Source organism: Calypte anna, chromosome 15, assembly GCF_003957555.1.
Source record: "Calypte anna isolate BGI_N300 chromosome 15, bCalAnn1_v1.p, whole genome shotgun sequence".
NCBI lineage: Eukaryota > Metazoa > Chordata > Aves > Apodiformes > Trochilidae > Calypte > Calypte anna.
The window spans coordinates 1,560,775-1,580,137 of NC_044261.1; the positions used below are offsets into that span (position 1 = coordinate 1,560,775).

A 19,363-nucleotide genomic window follows, 5' to 3' on the forward strand; every position below is an offset into this window, starting at 1 on the left:
AGCCCCGCTGCCGGAGCAGCCGGTCGCCGCACAGCCCCCTCCGGGAAGGGATGCGGGTGCCCGGTGCTCGCTCCCGCCACCCGGTCGGGACCCTCCCGCCGGTGTCCTCCCGGGGCAGCCCCGGGGCATCGCGGCTCCACCTGGACTACAAATCCCAGCGTGCTCCGCGGGCGGCGCGGTGACGTCAGACGCCGCGCTCTCTTTAGGCGCCCGGTGCCCGGATGTAGGTCTCTTTCCCTCCCCGGAAGGTAAGGATGGCGGAGCGGCGGCGGGCAGGGCTGGGGCTCGGCGAGCGGTATCCGCCGCCATCTGCCTCCGGGCGGCTGCGTTGGGATCACGGAGCTGCCCTGGAGCACTCGGGGGGATGGCGAGGAGGCCCGGGGAGCGGTACCGGGGCGGGGATGGAGCGGGAGGCTAAGCCGCCTCTGGCCGGGCCAGGCTGTGTCTGGTGGCGGAGGCCCCGCTGGGCCCGAACCGCCCGGGCCGGAGCCTCCCGGGGCCCAGGTGAGAAGCGGGAGGCGGAACCGGCTGTGGTGGAGGCTCCGCAGGGCCGAGTGGGGGCCCAGGGAGGGCTGGCGGAGCCCCGCGGTGTGAAGGGAACCGGGGGAGGCCCGGAGCTGAGTCCCGGGGCCGGGGGAGGCCTCGGTGTGTGGCTGCGTTCTCTGGGGTTGGGATAAAATAACGTGGGTTGGGGCGTGGGGCAGGGACGGGAGCGCAGGAAGCGGAGTGACCCCGGACTCAGCAGCTCTTGGGGTGCCGGGGCTGTCGGAGCTGGGCAGCAGCAGCTCTCGGGGGGGGCGATGCAAAGGGTCCGGTTCGGTTCTTTCTTGGGTTGTTTTTTGGGGGAAGGGGGGGTTTGCGACTTGAACCTTCTGAACTACCTTCCGTGTAGTTCGGTACCGATTTCTGTTTCGTTTTGTACCCGCAGATGGCGGGTGAGAAGAAGCCAGGCGAGAAAGCAGGAGCTGAGAAAAAGCCTGGCAAGAAGGCGGCGGGTGAGAAAAAACCCAGTGAGCAGAAAGCAGCCCCGAAGGCAGCAGGGGACAAGAAAAAAAGGATCAGGAAACATCATGCCAGCAGGAACCCTGTCCTGGCCCGGGGCATCGGGAGGTATTCCCGGTCAGCCATGTATGCCAGGAAAGCTCTTTACAAACGCAAATACACTGCTCCTGAAACAAAGGTAGGGCAAGGACTCCTCTTGGAAGAATCAGGCTTTTTTTCTGGTGGTTTTGGTTGGTAGTTCCATGTGGTTTTTTCCCGTTGTTACAGATAGAAAAGAAGAAGAAAGAAAAGCCTCGTGCCACCATCACCAAGCCTGTTGGGGGAGATAAGAATGGAGGCAGCAGGGTGGTTAAAATCCGTAAAATGGTAAGAAAAAGTTTGAGGGGGAAAGTTTGGGGCTGTTCTGGGTTAACTGGGATTTAATGGTGCACCTCAGGGTGCTGGTAAGGTTAGTAAGCAGGTATGGGCAGGAGGAGGAGGTTCTGCTGTGCCTGTCCTGGAATGGGTGATACTGGGGGGAAATAATAACTGGGAAATGGACAGAGTGGTCCCAGAGAAAAGGGGGAGCAGGTGCTGCAGGTGGCCACACAGCATCCAGGTTTTTGTGTTGGGTACCTTGTCACCAGTCAAATGGGAAAGATGAAGCAAGGAAATGAAAGAGTTTTGTGGCTGAATTGGTTATAATCAATGTAACTGAAATCAGGGATGCTCTGAATGAAGATGAAATCCAGGAATGGGGAAAATTGCTGGGATTTGTCTGAAGAAGCCCAGTGCCATGGCTGAGCAGTAGCACCCAAGGATCCCCATTCCACTGGGACAGAAATGCAGGGCTGAGCTCAACTTGTGTTGCATCACTGCACACAGCAGTCAGTGTGTTCCTGAAGTGCTGGTTGGAGGGAAAAAATTGGGAAAAGCCATTTTGTCTCTTGGAATCCAAGCTGTAGGGCAAGCCCTGTGTCTTGGGTGCAGCACCCTGCTTTAGGGCTGGGCCCAAAGAGTGGTGCTGAATGGTGCTGATCCAGTTGGCACCCAGTCACTGGTGGTGTCCCCCAGGGATCAGTGTTGGGCCCAGTTCTGTTCAATATCTTTATTGATGATTTAGATGAGGGGATTGAGTCCATCACCAGCAAATTCACAGATGACACCAAGTTGGGGGGGAGTGTGGATCAGCTGGAAGGCAGGAGGGCTCTGCAGAGGGACCTGGACAGACTGGAGAGTTGGGATGATCCCAACGGGATGAGGTTCAACACAACAACCCCATGGGGAGCTCCAGGCTGGGCACAGAGTGGCAGAAAGGGACCTGGGAGTCTGGATTGCCAGGAAGCTGAAGAGGAGCCAGCAGTGTGCCCAGGTGGCCAAGAAGGCCAATGGCATCCTGGGCTGGCTCAGGAACAGCGTGGCCAGCAGGTCCAGGGAAGGGATTCTGCCCCTGTACTCAGCACTGGTGAGGCCACAGCTTGAGTCCTGTGTCCAGTTCTGGGCCCCTCAGCTCAGGAAGGAGATTGAGGTGCTGGAGCAGGTCCAGAGAAGAGCAAGGAGGCTGTGAAGGGATCCAGCAGAATTCCTGTGAGGAAGGACTGAGGGAGCTGGGGGTGTTGAGGCTGGAGAAGAGGAGGCTCAGGGGAGACCTCATCACTCTCTGCAACTCCCTGAAAGGAGGTTGGAGCCAGGGGGGGGTTGGGCTCTTTTCCCAGGCAACTCTCAGCAAGACAAGAGGGCACAAAGGGTCTCAAGTTGTGCCAGGGGAGGTTTAGGTTGGAGATGAGAAAGAATTTCTTTCTGGAGAGGGTGATCAGGCATTGGAATGGGCTGCCCAGGGAAGTAGTGGATTCTCCGTGTCTGGAGATCTTTCCAAAGAGCCTGGATGTGGCACTGAGTGCCATGGGCTGGGAACCACGGGGGGAGTGGATCAAGGGTTGGACTTGATGATCTGAGAGGTCCCTTCCAACCCAGCCCATTCTATGATTCTCTTTGTAGCCCAGGTACTATCCCACTGAGGATGTTCCAAGGAAGCTGCTGAGTCATGGCAAAAAGCCCTTTTCCCAGCACAAGAGGAGGCTCAGGGCTTCCATTACTCCAGGAACTGTCCTGATCCTTCTCACCGGCCGTCACAGGGGCAAGGTGAGTGGAACTTCTCCCCACAGTGCTCCCTGCCAGGCCTCTCCTGGTGGCTTTGCAGCTTTTCTGTCCTGAAACTGTTGTGGTGGAGTAGGGATGTGTATCCTGGGATGTTGCTCAGCCATGAGATGCAAATCTGGATTTCTGGGAATTGTGTCTGGGATGTCCTGCCCAAAGCTGGAAGGGAAACTGGCCAGGCCAGTTGTTTGGATAAAATTAAGGAAGTCTTGATGTGCAGCAAAGCAACAACTTTGGTTTAGACCAAAGTCTCAGCTATTGCAAAGGAAAAAATACATTTTCAGTCTTAATTATCTAACACTTTGGTTTAGACCCAAGTCTCAGCTATTACAAAGGAAAAATTATATTTCCAGTCTTAATTATCTAACAGTTAATTGTTACATTAACCTGCATTTTCACCTTAATGAGGTTTGCTACCAGGTCTTAACTGACAGCCTTTGTTTTTTTGAATTCTTTGGCTTTGCTGTCACATTGCTTAACAGAATTCTGGTCAGGAAAAGAAAAGTTGAGCAGAACAAAGAAAATGTCCCTGGGAGTGGCTCTGAGTGTGTGACACATGGTGGCACCTTTCTGGGGTTTGTCTGCTTCCTGCCTTTCACTTGTACAGAGAATTTGGGTGGCAGGGTGGCAAAGATCTTTTAACAATGAAGCAGTTGGCTTTGCTGAGCCTCAGATGATGAAGCACGTGGGGAGCTGTGGTGACCAGAGCTGTGCTCAGATTGTGGCTCCTGGGGCCACCCAGCTGTGCCCATGGTTGGGTGCTGTGTCCTCTGTGTGTGCTGGTGACACCAGACAAGGTCCTGGGTCAGGTGCTGATGTCACATCTTGTCTCTTTCCAGCGTGTTGTCTTCCTGAAGCAGCTTGGTACTGGCCTCTTGCTTGTTACAGGTAAAAAAAACTTGTACTTGAGTCTGGTAATTTGTTTGGGGGGGTTTGTGGGTTTGGGGTTGGTTTTTTGGGGGTGTTGGTTTGAGTTGAAGTTTGATTCCAGCATCAGGCAGTGCTGCAGGTGAGCATGCAGAGGGGTTGGTGCATCATGGGTTCATGTAACTACATGGAATCCATTTTGTGGCTTCCCAGGGAGGAGGGAATTAAGCCAGAAAACCTGGAATCACACAACCACAAAAGCATCTTCAGGCTTTTCTGGCAGCTATGGGGACAGCCTTTGGTTGTTCACATTTTAGCTGCAGGTATCCAAGGAAAGGAGTCGTGTCCCCCAGGACAAACACTCAACTTGGAAGCAGTGCAAGCTGACCTTGTTCTCTCTCCTGTTTTTCTTCTCCTTTTTAGGACCCTTGGCTGTCAATCGTGTCCCTCTGAGGAGGGCACACCAGAAGTTTGTTATTGCCACATCCACAAAGGTTGACATCTCTGGGGTGAAGATCCCCAAGCATCTCACTGATGCCTACTTTAAGAAGAAGAGGCTCCGTAAGCCCAAGCACCAGGAAGGAGAGATCTTTGACACTGAAAAAGAGGTAAGGAGCAGGAGTGTGCAGGTTTTGTTACTTAAAAACCAGGCAGGAAAGGGGGGAAATCCCATCCAGCAAATGGAATTTTTAGGTGGTTCTTGAGAAAGTGAGGTGATGCCACTCGGGGTGTGGAGAATTGATCCAGCAGCATTGAGCTAAACCCCTTTTAAATTTGGGGATTATTCCAGTTAAATTTTGACCAAGAAACACTTGGGTAGTGCCAGGAGCATGGGGTTGGCTCCAGGAGCTGCGGGGTAAGCCAGAGAGTGGCTGCACTTCCCTCTGCCACCTCCGGTCTCCTGCCACCTTTTCCATATTTAGAACAAATGGAGAAAAGGTTTCCTGAAAATGTCAGAATTTCAGGGTTTGCCCTGAATTTTCTCCTCTCTGTCTGAAGTCACCCTGCAGGATTTTAAGGGTGTTCTTTGTACTTTCTAGAAATACGAGATAACGGAGCAGCGCAAGACGGACCAGAAGGCGGTGGATTCGCAGGTCCTGGCCCGGATCAAGAAGGTGCCTCAGCTCAGGGGGTACCTACGTTCTACATTCTGTCTCTCAAATGGAGTTTATCCTCACAAATTGGTGTTCTAACTCTTCTGAAAACACCACATTAAATTTGAAGGGAGAGAAAAAAAAAAACCCAAACCCCAAGGATTTCTGGTGTCTTCATTGCGATCCGAGGTAGAATGTGTGGCACAAATCTTGTGTTAATGGATAAGGAAACTGTGGCCTGGAATTCTGTGGGACTGTTAACTGCAGATTCCTTGTTTGGGGTGTTCTGGGTGGTTTTGAGGGGTTTTTTTCCATTCTACTATAACCAGAAAGAACGTGGAATTTCAGTTGCCTTAACTATGAATGAGTTGAGCAGGGGGGAATTACAAAACATTTTCTTTTGGCAAAGAGGATGTACAAATGGAACTGACTCCATTCCAGGACACATTCCAGAATAAACATCCAGCCCAGTTGTACTTCTCTGCACCCTTAGTGCTGTAACCAGTGCTTCAGGTATCTCTTGTGAGGAACCAGGCCATAGCAAGGAGCCACTGCTAGGTACCTCTGCTAGGTACCTCCTGAACATTTTAAAGCTTATTTCTGACAAGCAGCTTTGATCCATCAATCACCACATCAGCCTCAGCAAATCCAGCAACTTCTTAGAGGCATTTCAAGAGTTGTGCCATGTGTTTTGAAGTGGAAACACTGGGAATGTTCTAAACTGGAGTTTTGCAGAGTAGCTTCTCCCTGGAACCATAACAAAATTTGCAATATATGTCACTTCCAAGCAGAAGTTGTTTCTGTGAGGGCAAGAGCTCTGTTTTGGGGGACATCTGGAGTCTCAGCAATTTTTCCTATCTCAGGAACTGGCAGAAAGCAAGTTGGGAGAGCTGGTGGTGTCTGGTTTGCTCTGCTGAGGGCAGTTCCTAGGTACCTGGAAGAGGATGCTTGAGTAGTGGTGGCTCCACTTAAAAAAACCTGAGGTTTTTAAAAAACTGGCAGGGCTGGGCTGGTTCTTAGCCAGACATGTGCAGGAAACAAGGTTTATGTAACTGCACCATCTGTGCTCCTGCTGACTCTCAGATGAAGGTACCAGGGGGGGGGTCAGACTGAACAGGGAGTAGAGATTTCATCAATTCATACAGGGGGAGGGAAAAGGGGAGGGAAAAGGGGGTAACAAGGTGGGAGTCTGCAGCGTGGGGCGGGAGGGATTTGGCTTGAGAACCAACCAAAACCAAACCAAACCACCCACAGAATATCTGGTGCTGGATTCCTGCACCGAGGGGCTGTGATCAGCCCCTGTAAGTGTTGGGAGTAACTGGGAACTCCCCCATCACCTTCCTCGGGATAATTACCATGAAGTGTGAGTGTGGCTCAGCAGGGGGAGCCTGTGAGCAAGCTGTGTCCAAATGCAGACCTGGTCCTGCCCTGGGGTGCCCAGCAGGATGTTCTTTATTTTTCCCTGTCAAAGGAACTACATGTGGGATGAGTTCCATCTGCTGTGTGGGGTTTGGTGGGCAGTGGGCAGAGTCAGGGGGTTCTGAAGTGGATGTGGGATTTTACTGCAGTGGGGGGACTGGCCTGGACACATGAATGCACTCTTAAAAGACAGCAAAGTGTGGCAGCATCTTGCTGTGGGACAAAGATGAGTTCACCAAAGAAAGTGAGTGAGGTGCACAGAAATATGCACAGAAAGCTGAGTTAAAGTAAAATGGTTCATGGGAACATGTACAGGGGAAAAGTCCAAACCCAGCAAGGAGCTCTCTTTGGTTTTTGGTGTGGCAAGGGGAAGTTGTATTAACAGGACACTTAGCCAGGCATCTGGAGCCAAGGGTATTTTTTCTAATTGTTGATGACTCTGACAACATTCCACACTTGTGTATCAGCAGCCATGCACTGATCCCTGAATCCATTTCAGCTGGCTCAGGAAGGAGGAGGAGGCTTTGTCTCCCAGTGTGCTGCCAGGAAGTGGTTTGGTAACAGAGCAGGTCCTGGGACAGAGTGAGACATCTCACCTGCTGCTCTTGCCTCCCTCACCCCATTCCTGTCACTTGTCTGGCCAGCTGGGAGAGAGGAGGAATGAATATTTATTTCCCTGCTGGTTTAGGTGTCTGACCTGAGTCACTGTGAGACCAGCTGAGTGCTGGTGTCAGCACAGAGGGACAGGGGAGCTGTCCTGCTCCTGGGGGTGGGAGCTGGCAAGGCAGAATTTAACACCAAGCTTTGCCTCCACAGTGCAGAGCAGCTCCTCAGGTTTTGCTGCAGAAAATGGAGACTGAAAAAGCTTTATCTGTCTTGTTTTTGGATTTTTTTTCCCACAAAGGCAGCGGGTGGGGAGCTGTGATTTGTCTCCCTCCTAACCTCTGAAAAATTTCCTGGAGTCCTGTGAAACTTGGCTTTTCTCTGAAATGCTCTAGGTGGGGGGATGGAAAAGAGGAAAAGCAGGGACTGGACAGTTTGAGCAACAGGGAAACAAAGTGAATATTCAGATGGATTTTTTTTGATCTGGATTACATTGTCCACTACCTGAAAAACCCTTCTACTACATAAAGAGCTTTTGTGCTTTCTTGCTGTCCTGCAGCTTTTCTTGTTCTGAGCATGTAAACAGATCTGCAGCCCTGGCTGGCTGAGTCATTGCTTTTTCACTGAGCATCCCCCACAGAAGAAGCCAGAGACATCCAAAGCCTCACTCACCCAATCAAAAGTGCTGGAGATGTGCAGGTCCAAAAATAGTGACAGACTCAACCACAGCAGCACTTCATTAGCATCAAATGTGCTCTTTGCTTCAGCTGCCTAATAAAGTGACATGTAATTATAATAAAGCATCCTTTTGAGAGGAAAAATAGAGGGATGTTGGCTTTCTTGGGGAATTGGTAATAAGATGCAATGCCTCCTCATCTCCAGGCACCTATTTTTTACCTATTAGCTGCCTCTCTGAAGTGATCTGGTGGATTGAGTCCAGCCCAGAAGAGGCTGTGTCCCAGCTGCTGTGCTGCCCTGTGGGCTCAGGGAGGCAGACACCACCTCTGCTTCTGGCACCAGGAGCCTTCAGAGAAGTTAAGGTTTCAAAGAAGCTTCAGGTTGGCAAGACAAAGTGCTTTTCAGTGCCAGGTTGGTAGAGAACATGAGCTCTGGCATTTCAGGTGTTACACACTTAGTTTTAACTTGAATTAAGGAAGGTGCTTCTCTAGGACAACCACACAGACTGTTTGGGTAAGGTGCTGAGGGAAATACTCCTAGAGCTCATCCATGCTATTCCCATAGGATGTGCCTTGTTTCACAGGGGCAGCTGATCTTTATTTCCATACTGTATTTCCACCTTATTCCTGCCCTTCCTCTCCCAGTTCATAGAACTGTTGCCACTGGTACACCCAGCCCCACATCTGCAGAGTCATTCTTGATCTCCCTGCAAGATCAATAAGGAATAAATAGAATTTGGGGACAGTTTCTTTGTCTTCAGCACCAGGAAGAAGCTCTGCTTTAGCCTCAGAAAATGGAGGCAAAGCCAGGTGAGAAATTATCCACAGCAGATCTGACCTAGGAAGCCTTTTCTAGCAAGGGCAAGGTAATTCCTTTCACTCTTCTCCAAACACTGATTCCCCTTTCAGTTGAGACGATTCAAGCATGAGAAACCCCATCCAAATGGATTTTACTCACAGGATTTGCTCCAGGTTCTCTGTATATTCCTCTATCAGTACATCTTGTTCCATTGCTTTTCAGTGAAGAGGGCCTCCTGGTCACTATTAAAATCAAGTGGGTTTTAAGGTCAAAACTCTTTGTTCCACACTTAGGACTCCAGGTGAGCCATTCTGCAGCTCAGTTGGAAGCAGCAGAGCTGTGCCCTGTCCCTGGCTCACTGTCAAGGCTGTTCCTGAGGTGTCCCAAAGTTCCCTTGGGATCAGAGATCACACCATTTCCCTGTGCTGTTTGGGGGATTAAGCAGCACAGAGATATCAGGGGCTCCTACAGTTTTATCAGCTATTACAAGAAGGTCGTTGGGACAGCTTAGTCTGAGAGGTCTGGAACTACACAGCAGGAGAATGTAAACTCCACTACATTTTCCTCCTAAAGTGAAGGTCACACAAATGGCATAATTATGTGCAGAGTATCAACAGCTCCTGCTCCTGTTGTTGGTTTGGAGGCAGCATCTGAAATTCCCAGGGACGTGTGGGAATGCCAGGATGCAGGAAAAGGGGAAATATTTACCTGCTAATTTGATTTCTCCAGGTCTCCTCCATTACAGGAGGCACTCAACACCTCATTGTTTAAGCAATTAGAGCAATTAAAATCCATATTTTCATAAGGATCTTATTCATAATTGTTCTCACTGGGTTTTTTTTTTTTTTTCCTCATTGTTCAGGAAGCCACTAATTGAACAGTTCCAGTTCCACTGGCTGAAGTCAACACTTGCACTGAGTCACACAGGAGGGTTGCCCTGTGAGGGCTGTGTGGAACTGAACACACCTGCCAAGAAGCAGCCATGGCATTTCTTACTTGTTTATTTGCTTTGTTTGTTGTTTGGTTGGTTTTGCTTTTTGGTTTTTTTTTTAGCTCAGACCCTCTGGCAGATGAAGAGTCAAACCCCATTGTTTTCAGCTGCCTGCCTTGTTTTGGCTCCTTTTGGCCTGGTGTTTTCCCCCATTATTTCAGTGTTTATCTTTCTCAGTGGAAATGACTTTATGTGATAGATTGCACACACAGCCAGCAACTTCTGTGATCTAACCATGGATCACACTACACCAGAAATAACTTAGTAATTATGACAAGGGGAGAGGAAGCATGGTAATAAAAATATTACTTGAGATTAAAGCAATTGTTTTGGTTTTTTTTTTCCCTCAGCCCTGCTGATTTTCTGTGTGATCCTGAGGTAAATAACTTAATGTCAGTGAGGGCAGTGCTCACATCCCTGCAAAACAGCAGTAACACTTTCTCACATCAGGTCTCAAGAAGGATTTTAAACTTCTGCAGATGTACAGTTTATGACAGTGCACTAAAGTCCATAAAGAAACAAAATGTCTGTGCTTGGATAACACTGTGGAAGGAGCCTGATCCATTATTCCCATCTTCTCCTGCTGACATAATATCAATATTTAGTAATGAAAAATAAAAATACTTCGTGCACAGGAGGCATGAGGAAAAAATGTTTTCATATTCCTATTAATCACTTGTAATGTCATTTTTTTTAAGGTTATTTTCAGACCAGAAAGAATGATGCACCCTCAAAATGTTTCACTGGAGTTGCTTAGGTAAAAGCAGGGTTCAAACTACTGCTTCTCTGGAATGAAGGTCAGGTCAGCTTCATGGAATTTCAGAGAGATGGAGGGGGTTACCATAACTGTTCCTTAAAATAAGCAAAAAATCCCCAACAAACAAATGCCTCTCAGAATCAGAACTGCAACAACAGCAACTCAAATGAGAGGCACATGGCAAAGCTTCTGTACATTGCACATTATCTGCATGGCTTCCCTCTGGACTGACACAGGAAGTGCAAAGATGGCATTAGAAATCTAGAACTTTGTGTGAGTGAGAGAGAAAAAAACCAAAACAAACACATACACTAGGGACACAGAAGCAGAAAAAGGAAAATCTCATTTTGGGACTGCTGAAGTAAGTGAATTTTTGTTTTTTTCCAAAATACTGGTTTTGGTCAAAGCACTCTGCACAAAAATCTATTGTTTGCTTAACCCAGCAGTCTAGGAAAGAAGAGTGTTTTATGTTTTGTAAATATCAGGACTTCATCAAGGCAACATCTACCATCATCATGTAACTGTCTTCTAACAAAAGCCACCCTTTAAACTCCAAACTGACTAACTGCTTGAATAAAAAATAAATAAAAAGAAAATAATAGGAATAATGTCACAAATTATGTGGCTGGGGCTTGCTGAAATAACAGCTGATTGCACAAGTACCTGAGAAGGGTGTCTCAGCATGAGCCAGCCAGAGCTATGGTCTCCTGGGGATTTGAAAGAACACTCATTAGAATTTCCATCACTCTCCCATCCTGTCACCCCAAGCTGCAACTTCTCACATCACTCAGTTGGCCAGAGCACCAAGCCTGAGTAATCAAGTCTAAGAAATGGCTTTTTTTTTTTTTTTTAAATGTGTTTTTCTTGCACAATCAACAGCCATGTGACAACAACCTGAAAGAATGGAGGAATGAGCACAATACCCATCACAGGGTCACTGTGTTGCATGTGAAAGGTTGAGCTGATGCTGTCTGTTTAGGAACCAATAAACTAATGAAGGTGGAGATGCTGGGATAATCCTCCAAATAGTTGGCTTTGGGTGGCTGACAGATAGCTCTGCTCTCAGTTCTTCCATTGATTGATTGTTCATGGAGTTATTTTAGTTGAAGGCCAATTGAGTGCTCTTCATGGTTTATCAGTGGGCTACTTGTGCTGTTGTTCTTTCTAAAGAAGCACTGCTAGGTTGTGAAGCACAAAGTCAAGGTTTAGAAATGAAGTCCAGAAAAGGCTGACTTTTCCCTGTCAAGAGCAGGATTTGATTGGCACTTGGCATCCCACTGCAGCATCCATAAACTCAACTCCATCACATTACAGACACAGAAACTGTCCTACCTGTAGCAGCATGAAAAGATTCCTGACCATCCTGGCTTCACTGGAGGGCCAGTTCACCACATGTCTGTGGAATGAGGAATTATTTGGCCTTTACTGGTTGATGCCATCTGGCTGTGAGGGAACAGAGGGAAAAACAGGTGAGTCACAGTGAGCATGAAAAGATTGCACCTCTCAGGAGGAATCAGCAACGTTCCTCCACTAACAAACCCACAACAGACATATGTATCCTTTCTGTTTGTCTCCCTCATGTTTGTATCCCATCGAGTTGTTCACTTGCTGTGACTTCACTGCACAATAGTTCTTACTCTTCCTTTAGAAATAATTATTGGCTGGAAATTACAGGAAATTGATACTGGAAAGTAAGCAGAAGAAATGCTGCAAGAAAGGAAGGAAGGGGAGGCAGGCACTATGGGCAGAGCACCTTAGGAAATGTGGGCATTTATAGCTGCAAATAACACCCCACAGAGAGCAAAATTCTCCTCCCCAGAGGAGAAAACATTCCAGTTTGCACTGTGTGGTCTCAGTGCCCTTCAGTTTGCTTTGAATTCCTGTCACCACTGAGGAGAAAATCAGTCCAGACTCCAGCATTTCCTCAGGCCAGGGATTCACTGACCTGGCTTCCTTTTCTTAGGAAAAAGGGAGAGTTAGTGCTGCAAAAACCTGCTAATTAAGACTTGACAGGACCTTGGAACTGATTTGTGAATTTCAAGTAAAAGACAAAGACAGCAAAAGTTCAAATGCCACCTCAATTAAAATCCTCATCCAAAATCCTGCCTGAACTCTTTCCATTTGTGTCCTGTTGTTTCAGACTCTCCAGTCACTGCTCCCTCCTCTGTAACACCCTCCCAAGTGACCCTTCCCCAGAGCTGTGCTGATGACAGGTTAAGTTCTTTTTGCACCAATAACCTGTAGTGAGGTGTGGGGTTTATTCCCAATATTGCTGACTCAGCAGGAGTGACTGAACAGATGCTTTACCTTTATCTACAACTTCTATAAAGACCCAGCTCAAGCCCTTTGTAGCAAAAAGCTGCCTCAGGCCTTTCATTCTGGATGACACCTCCAAAACAGGGTTGATGGAAGCAAGCTGGCAAAATACTGCTTCTTGTCATCTTTGAGTAATTCCTCCTTCATTCCCTCCATCACTGCCTCTCCCTGGGGACAAGCTATTACACTAAATTCCCAAAACTGCTCTTTTTTGGTGTTTTTTTTTCCTTCCTACATATCCTTCTGCTTTCTCCCTGCCATGAGGATGGAAATGACTTTGAGCAGCATATAGAAAATAGCAACTGGACTGTGAAACCAATCTGATCCTTCACCATCAGACACTTGCCTGGTGCATTGCCAAAGCCCTTCATGAGCAGAGGTTCTCCATGTTCAGCTTTTCAGCAGTTCTGTTCCCTGCCTGCAAAACATCACAGTGAGATTTTGGGTCTGAATGAATCTCACAGCAGCTACAGAATGATAGGTAAGAAAAAATAAGTAGTATTGATAAATTCATGCCAGTCAGAATAATCCCTGCTTTCCACCCACTTCCCTATTCATACATTTCATTTTATTGTATTTATTGTATGTATTTTAAATTCTCCATGGCTAAATATTCTTAACCTTACTGGATTGACTAGAACCTTACTGGATTGAGCTATATGAATGAAATTAAGCTAGCCTGATGTTTAGAAGTTTTCCTAGACAGTTTGGCTTTCTAATATTCTAAAAAGCCATGAAAACTTATAATTTATTTTACTCTTGGTGTGTTTTCTATAGCAAATCAAGAGATTTATCAATGATAAGTGAAAAAGCCAAAATGCATTAATTTCCAATTTTTTGTAAATTCTGCTTTGTCACAGAGGAAAACCATGAAGAGTAAATAGCTCCTGGCTTGGAAAAGCTTGAAGTTTGAAGAAAAGTGAAATAAGTTAACTGTCCTGAAATGTACATTCCCCCCCAAAAATGTTACATTGGAAATGTGAAAGTTTCAGCTTTTTATCCTGACTGGGATTAAATATTTTGGATAAATATTCCATGAAACCCTGCCTGGTTCTCAGTCAACTGTAAAACAATGTCTGTGTGGGGTAACCTGGTGGGGAGAGAAAACTCTTTTCTTTTGGGGATGTGAGGTTTGTAAACTAAAGATCTGCTTCATTACAGCTCTTGTTGAATACAAAGTGATGTCAACCACCCACAGCTAGTTAACCAGCTGGCTTGTTAACCAGGTTAACAGTTTCCTAAGACCCTGTGGTGGCCACATGGAGCTCTTCCCCTTTCCCAGCACCTGCAACTCCAAGCTCTGCCACTTCCCCACCTCCCTCTGCACCTGCAATCCCCACGCTTCCCCCAGCCTCGGGTGATGGGAACATCTTCCTCCTCCTTCTCCTCTTCGTCCTCCTTCCTTCTCCTTCTCCTTCTCCTTCTCCTTCTCCTTCTCCTTCTCCTTCTCCTTCTCCTTCTCCTTCTCCTTCTCCTTCTCCTTCTCCTTCTCCTTCTCCTTCCTTCTTCTTCTCCTTCTTCTTCTCCTTCTTCTTCTTCTTCTCCTTCTTCTCCTTCTTCTTCTCCTTCTTCCTCTTCTTCTTCCTCTTCTTCTTCCTCTTCTTCTCCCTCTTCTTCTTCCTCTTCTTCTTCCTCCTCTTCTTCCTCCTCCTCCTCAGCATGAAGTCTTCCTACAACTTGAAGGAAGAAGGGAAATACATTTATTTTAAAGATGTGAAGGCTTCAACATGTTTAACTTACCCCTTTTTTTTGGCTTTAAAATTGTGATCTAGGGCTGTGAGCTCAAGTGCAACTTACACTGGTTTTATTTTTACCAAAACTAAAGCTGTGGTTTTTTAAACACAAAACCAAATAAATAAAAGACATTTTAGATGTCTGCCTTGTAACAAAGGACACCTTTTGAGACACAAGTCCTAAAAATAAAAACAAAAAGTCTGTATGTTCTGTGCCAGTTAACTGGAATTCTTGTTATCAATTTAGTAGCTCCCAAACACAGAGGTTTTGAGGATCAGTATTTCAATCAATTTACTTGGAAAATTATAGAGAATAATTGAAATACAGCTGTGGATACTCAAACTATTTCTTGAGACTCTAATAGAAAATCAGCTCGTGTCACCTCCCTCCAAGAGTTTTAAATAAAACTTTAGTAAAATACAGGATAAAACAAAGCTAGAGATCATTCTGATGACAGATTTATTTTGGATTTGTGTCTAAGTACCAGCTCCACCTCCATGCTGACCACTTTCATTGCCCAGCACTCCTCCTCTCCTGGATCAGAGGAAGCAAACACTGCAGCTCCTGCAGAGTGCATTGATAAAGAAGTAAAAATAACATTTTTGTAACTCATTCCAGAGAACTAATTTTAAAATCCTCAGATCTCTGCCAAGCTATTAGGGATCTTGTCAACTTAAAATTACAAACCCTGAGAAACACTTCATGAAGTGGACCTTGTAATCATTTGCATGTTATATAAATCTACCTTGTTACATTTATATCTTTAAAATAGTGAGCAGATTATTGTAACTTTTTTTTTTCCTTGTTTATTTTCCCCCCCCTTTTAATGCACCAGTTTTCAGGGAGACTGAATTTTAAACCAGTCAGGAACAGCTGTATTTAAAACCTACCTATTTTTGGGTATTAATAATGAGTCTTCTGAGACATTAGAGATTCAGAAATTCAGGACAACTACTAAGGGATCTGTTCAGCTCCCAAGCACCCTTCCTCACTGAGGGGCAGCATATAAATATTTCCCTCCACAGAAAGCTACTGGCATTAAATTCCTGATTAAGCAAACAGGAGGTTACAGAGAGTAATGCTAAATGCCAGCTTGCTTTGTCCCTGCATCTGAAGGACTGCAAAGAGAATTTAAGCATAAGTTTGTAAGCTGTTATTTCATTTACAAGGTGATGCTGAGACACTTAGCAGGAGAAGACACAGGAGTCTGTCCAAACCTCTTCACACTGGTGGATAACTTGGAGGAAGTCCCAAAGAGCAGGAAAATGATCAGACTTCCAGGCCCACAGAGGAAGTTTGAAAGGATGGGAATTATTGAGTGCAGAGATGGAGCAGAGGAACTGTGGTCACAGCTTCATGCATGAGGAAGCACAAAGAAGGGGGGAAATAAAGTGTGCTCTGTGCCTACAAAAGATGGGGGGGAAAAAAAAAAAAGAAAAGGGTTTAAATGACAGTAACTGGAGTTCAGTTAAGCATTAGGAAACTCCCTGACTGTAATGAGAATTCAACAATGGGAGAGACTGCAGGTGGAGTCTCCACCACCCCAGATTAGCCAAGAGCTGTCCCAGGGTGAGCACACAGGATTAAGGTGCCTTTAAGAAAACATTCCAGTATTTTTATTATGATTCTATAATTTGTCTCATGTCCAATTTAGCTGTGGCTATGTTTGCAAGGCAGGTGATTCATACTCGTGTTGCCTATAATAAATCTGTCCTTATTAAAGTTATTTTTATTAGTTTTTATTTTGGTTCTTCCTTCCTCAAGCCTACCTTGCTATCAGTCACAGCCTTCTCCAGAGGTTACTGTTAGTGTATCAAGAGGAGGAGAATGTTGATATTTCTCCTCCACAATTAAAATAAATTTCTGAAGTCTGAAGTTATTTTATTTCACTGTCCAGCTTGTTCTTTCTCCTCTATCAAATCCTGGGGTTTTTCCACCTCAGTCCTTACTTATTTTTACTTGGAGAAAAATGAAGAAACTCAACTATTTAATCACAGTTAGTGTGCCAAGAAATGCCACTATTCCATGCATTGTGGCCTTATTAATGATGGCATTCAGGCTCCCTAAATAACATGTACAAGGCAGAGGAGCCAGGATTCAGGCTATGGAAATCTGCTTGTTGCAGACCACATAAAAATAGCAACTATTTCTTCTGTTTCACACATTTCTTAGGGCCACAATGGTCACTAAAAATGAAGCTGCCATTTCTAAATTAACAAAGATTTTTAGCAAAGCCTTCAGCTGCAGAGAGTTTCCCCATTAAGTTACAGATATTAATGAAAAATTAAACTGGAGGGCAAGACAATCTTCCTTTAAACTCCACTACAGAGTGGGAAAATGGTCGATTTGAAGCCCAAACAGTGAATCTGCTGCTCACAGGAGTGAATTTTTGCCCACAGACCACGAGCATCCTCTCCTAAGAGAGAGGCCCAAGGACACATTGGGCTGCAGGACCAGGGAGCTCATTCCAGAATGCTGCCACCAGAGGCAGGCTTGACCACAGCCACAGCAGCAGCAGCAGACACCCAGCTGCTCAAAAATAATTAAAGCAAGAGATTTTTCTTGCTTCAGCTCGGTGGTTTGTGTCACAAAGTTATTCTAGTCTGTTTTTTGAGTCACACCACCTCTCAAAACACCACACAAGACTTCTCTGTAGTTACACCTCTGAATGCTGCACTGAACCTCCAGTGGATGGCAGTTTCTGAGGAGATGCAGAAGAGAAATAACACTTTTTACATTATATTATGCAAAATTTCCTGCAGCAGATGCCAGGCAAACTGCATGATATTTGCTGGATTCATTACAAAGCCTTAATGTTGAAAATTTCATTAGAAGGCTATGTTACCATTCCATGCTGTGTAAGCCTGCACAACATGCTGTTAATCCCTGAAGAGTGGGCACCTAAAATAATTTACTAAATCCTATATTTACTCAGAAGTATTTTATTTACCTGCACTGAGGCAGGACAGGTTCCATTAGCATTAGATTAATTCAATAACTGATTTTTAACTTGGAATTGTCAAGTCAGCACAACTCAGGAGGCCTCTAAAGAAGCAAACAGCTCTAAAATTATTATCACCACCCCCTCTCTTCAGCTTGTGATGCCTTCACACAAATCTGGCTTAAATGGATTTCTAAAATGTCTGCACTACCCCCAGTTCACAGCTGAGTGGCCTGGTTTTCACTCGGGGCAGCTCAGGTTACTTACCACACAAAAACACCTGGATCAGGATCCTTGCTGTGAGGAATTGTTTGTTAACCCCCAGCCAAATGCCACAGCACAGCCTCTGGCAGGTCTGTAATTTAGGCAGACACCTCTTCCTGTGCTTAGCCTGGGCTGAATGCTCCCAGAGTCCCAGATACCTCTGGCCTAGCTCTGAGTCAGCTCCTTGTTCTCCAGCAAGGCCTTGGTTTGTGTTTCAAAGCAATTAGTGGATTAAATTGACAGCTGTATCAAACCCTGATCCTCAGTCTGGGAGCTCCTGTGACAGCCATATTCCTCTGGGATAAAGCAGTCCAGAACACCCTGGAAAGAGCATGTGAGAGCTGGAGACAAAGAATTTTCAGCCTGGGGGTTACCCAGCCTATGAAACAGTCCTTTGGAGAACAACAGAGCCACCCAAAACTCAGACACCTCTAGAAAACACTGCAAATCCTCTCTGTTGCCAAACCTTCCTGCAGGAGTGCTGCTTGTGAGGCCAACAGCACATTTTACCCCCAGCTCTGCTATCTGTATCCACCTTGGGGGAGACACTCAACCAGAACCACAACAGCATTACCCAATCTAAAGAAAGGTTTTTATTTGTGTTTTCAGTGTTACTCCCACTAAACTGTACATACACCTTGTGCTTCTCTTCCACTGCTCCCTGTTTCATGGGAATGAATGAAGGAAAACAATGTAAAACTCCTACTCTGGTAGCAGAACACCACCAGTCACTATCTTGAAAGGATGGCAATAGTGTGACTCAACCTCAGCAGCCTTCCCATGCCTCAGAGACCTGTGAACAGAGCTTACCTCAGCTGCCATGTCCCACCTGCCAGGAAATCTCCAAACATCACAATTCTCTCTCTTCTGAGCACCTGCCAGGCTCCCATGGGGGGGATCAGGGTGGGATTCCTCTCCATGGATGTGTCCATCTGCAGATGTTGTTCTCTCTGTCCTGTCTTGACTAAAAACAACAGATCCACATGAACTGTGTGCCTCACAAAAGCCTTTGATACTAACTTTGAAACTGGTCCTGTTCAAAAATTACACTTTTTAGTGCTGAGGCAAATAATATTTATTTCTATAACAAAAAAATACAACTCTGGAGACTCTTCTGCTTTCCAGTTCAGAAATGGAAGTGATATCCTACTGAGCTATCACACAGATCTGTAAACAACTGCTTGTATGAACTTACCTGAACCCTAAATTGTCTGACATGGCCTCAAATACAAACTACCCAGTTGTGGGAAGGCTCATCCTGCTGGATCAGGGATCCAAACCAGCTTCATGTGAGTCACTAGTTGAGTGGTGGCCCATTGCATGGAGAAGATGCTGCTTCCCAACCAGACTGAATTGGACATAAAGCATTGGTGGTAAATACAATTTTACTGCAGCTTTGAATAATCTTGTCTTCCAGCTGCACAGCACGTTTGTTATTATATTGATATATGAAATAATTTAATCTGACCAAGCAGGTAAATAAATCTGTGGAGCTCCATCTCTGCTCTGTTGTGCACAGTCACAGTTCCATGAGCAGCAGCCACGTGCCTGGCAAATCCCCCCAGTAATTACACACTGGAAATATTTAACATCATACATTGTGCCATCGTATGTCATCATATCTTTCTCATGAAGCTGATTCACCTCCCAGGCACACACCTGGCTGAGCACTCAGGTGCAGCTGCCTGGGACACTTTGTGTCCCTCTGATCAGGTCTGAGGGTGATGGGAGGTGGGGAAAGTCACCCCATGGAGCCCCAGAGA

The 19,363-nt window shown here is 46.1% G+C and overlaps 1 protein-coding gene across 1 annotated transcript; it reads left to right on the forward strand.

Moving 5' to 3' along the window:
* Positions 1–144: 144 nt before the first annotated feature.
* RPL6 (ribosomal protein L6) lies at positions 145–5,258 on the forward strand. The gene is made up of 7 exons (XM_030460761.1): positions 145–248; positions 929–1,180; positions 1,270–1,368; positions 2,980–3,123; positions 3,978–4,026; positions 4,429–4,613; positions 5,046–5,258. The coding sequence occupies exons 2-7, from the start codon at positions 929–931 to the stop codon at positions 5,196–5,198; spliced, it is 882 nt and encodes a 293-aa protein (XP_030316621.1). The 5' UTR covers positions 145–248; the 3' UTR covers positions 5,199–5,258.
* The last annotated feature ends 14,105 nt before the right edge of the window (positions 5,259–19,363 follow it).

Excerpts from the sequence above, each read along its gene's own strand:
- RPL6 (XM_030460761.1), top strand. The coding sequence starts at position 929 with ATGGCGGGTGAGAAGAAGCCAGGCGAGAAAGCAGGAGCTGAGAAAAAG. Across the intron at positions 1,181-1,269 it reads ACACTGCTCCTGAAACAAAG|ATAGAAAAGAAGAAGAAAGA; the intron begins GTAGGGCAAGGA and ends CCGTTGTTACAG. Across the intron at positions 3,124-3,977 it reads CCGGCCGTCACAGGGGCAAG|CGTGTTGTCTTCCTGAAGCA; the intron begins GTGAGTGGAACT and ends GTCTCTTTCCAG.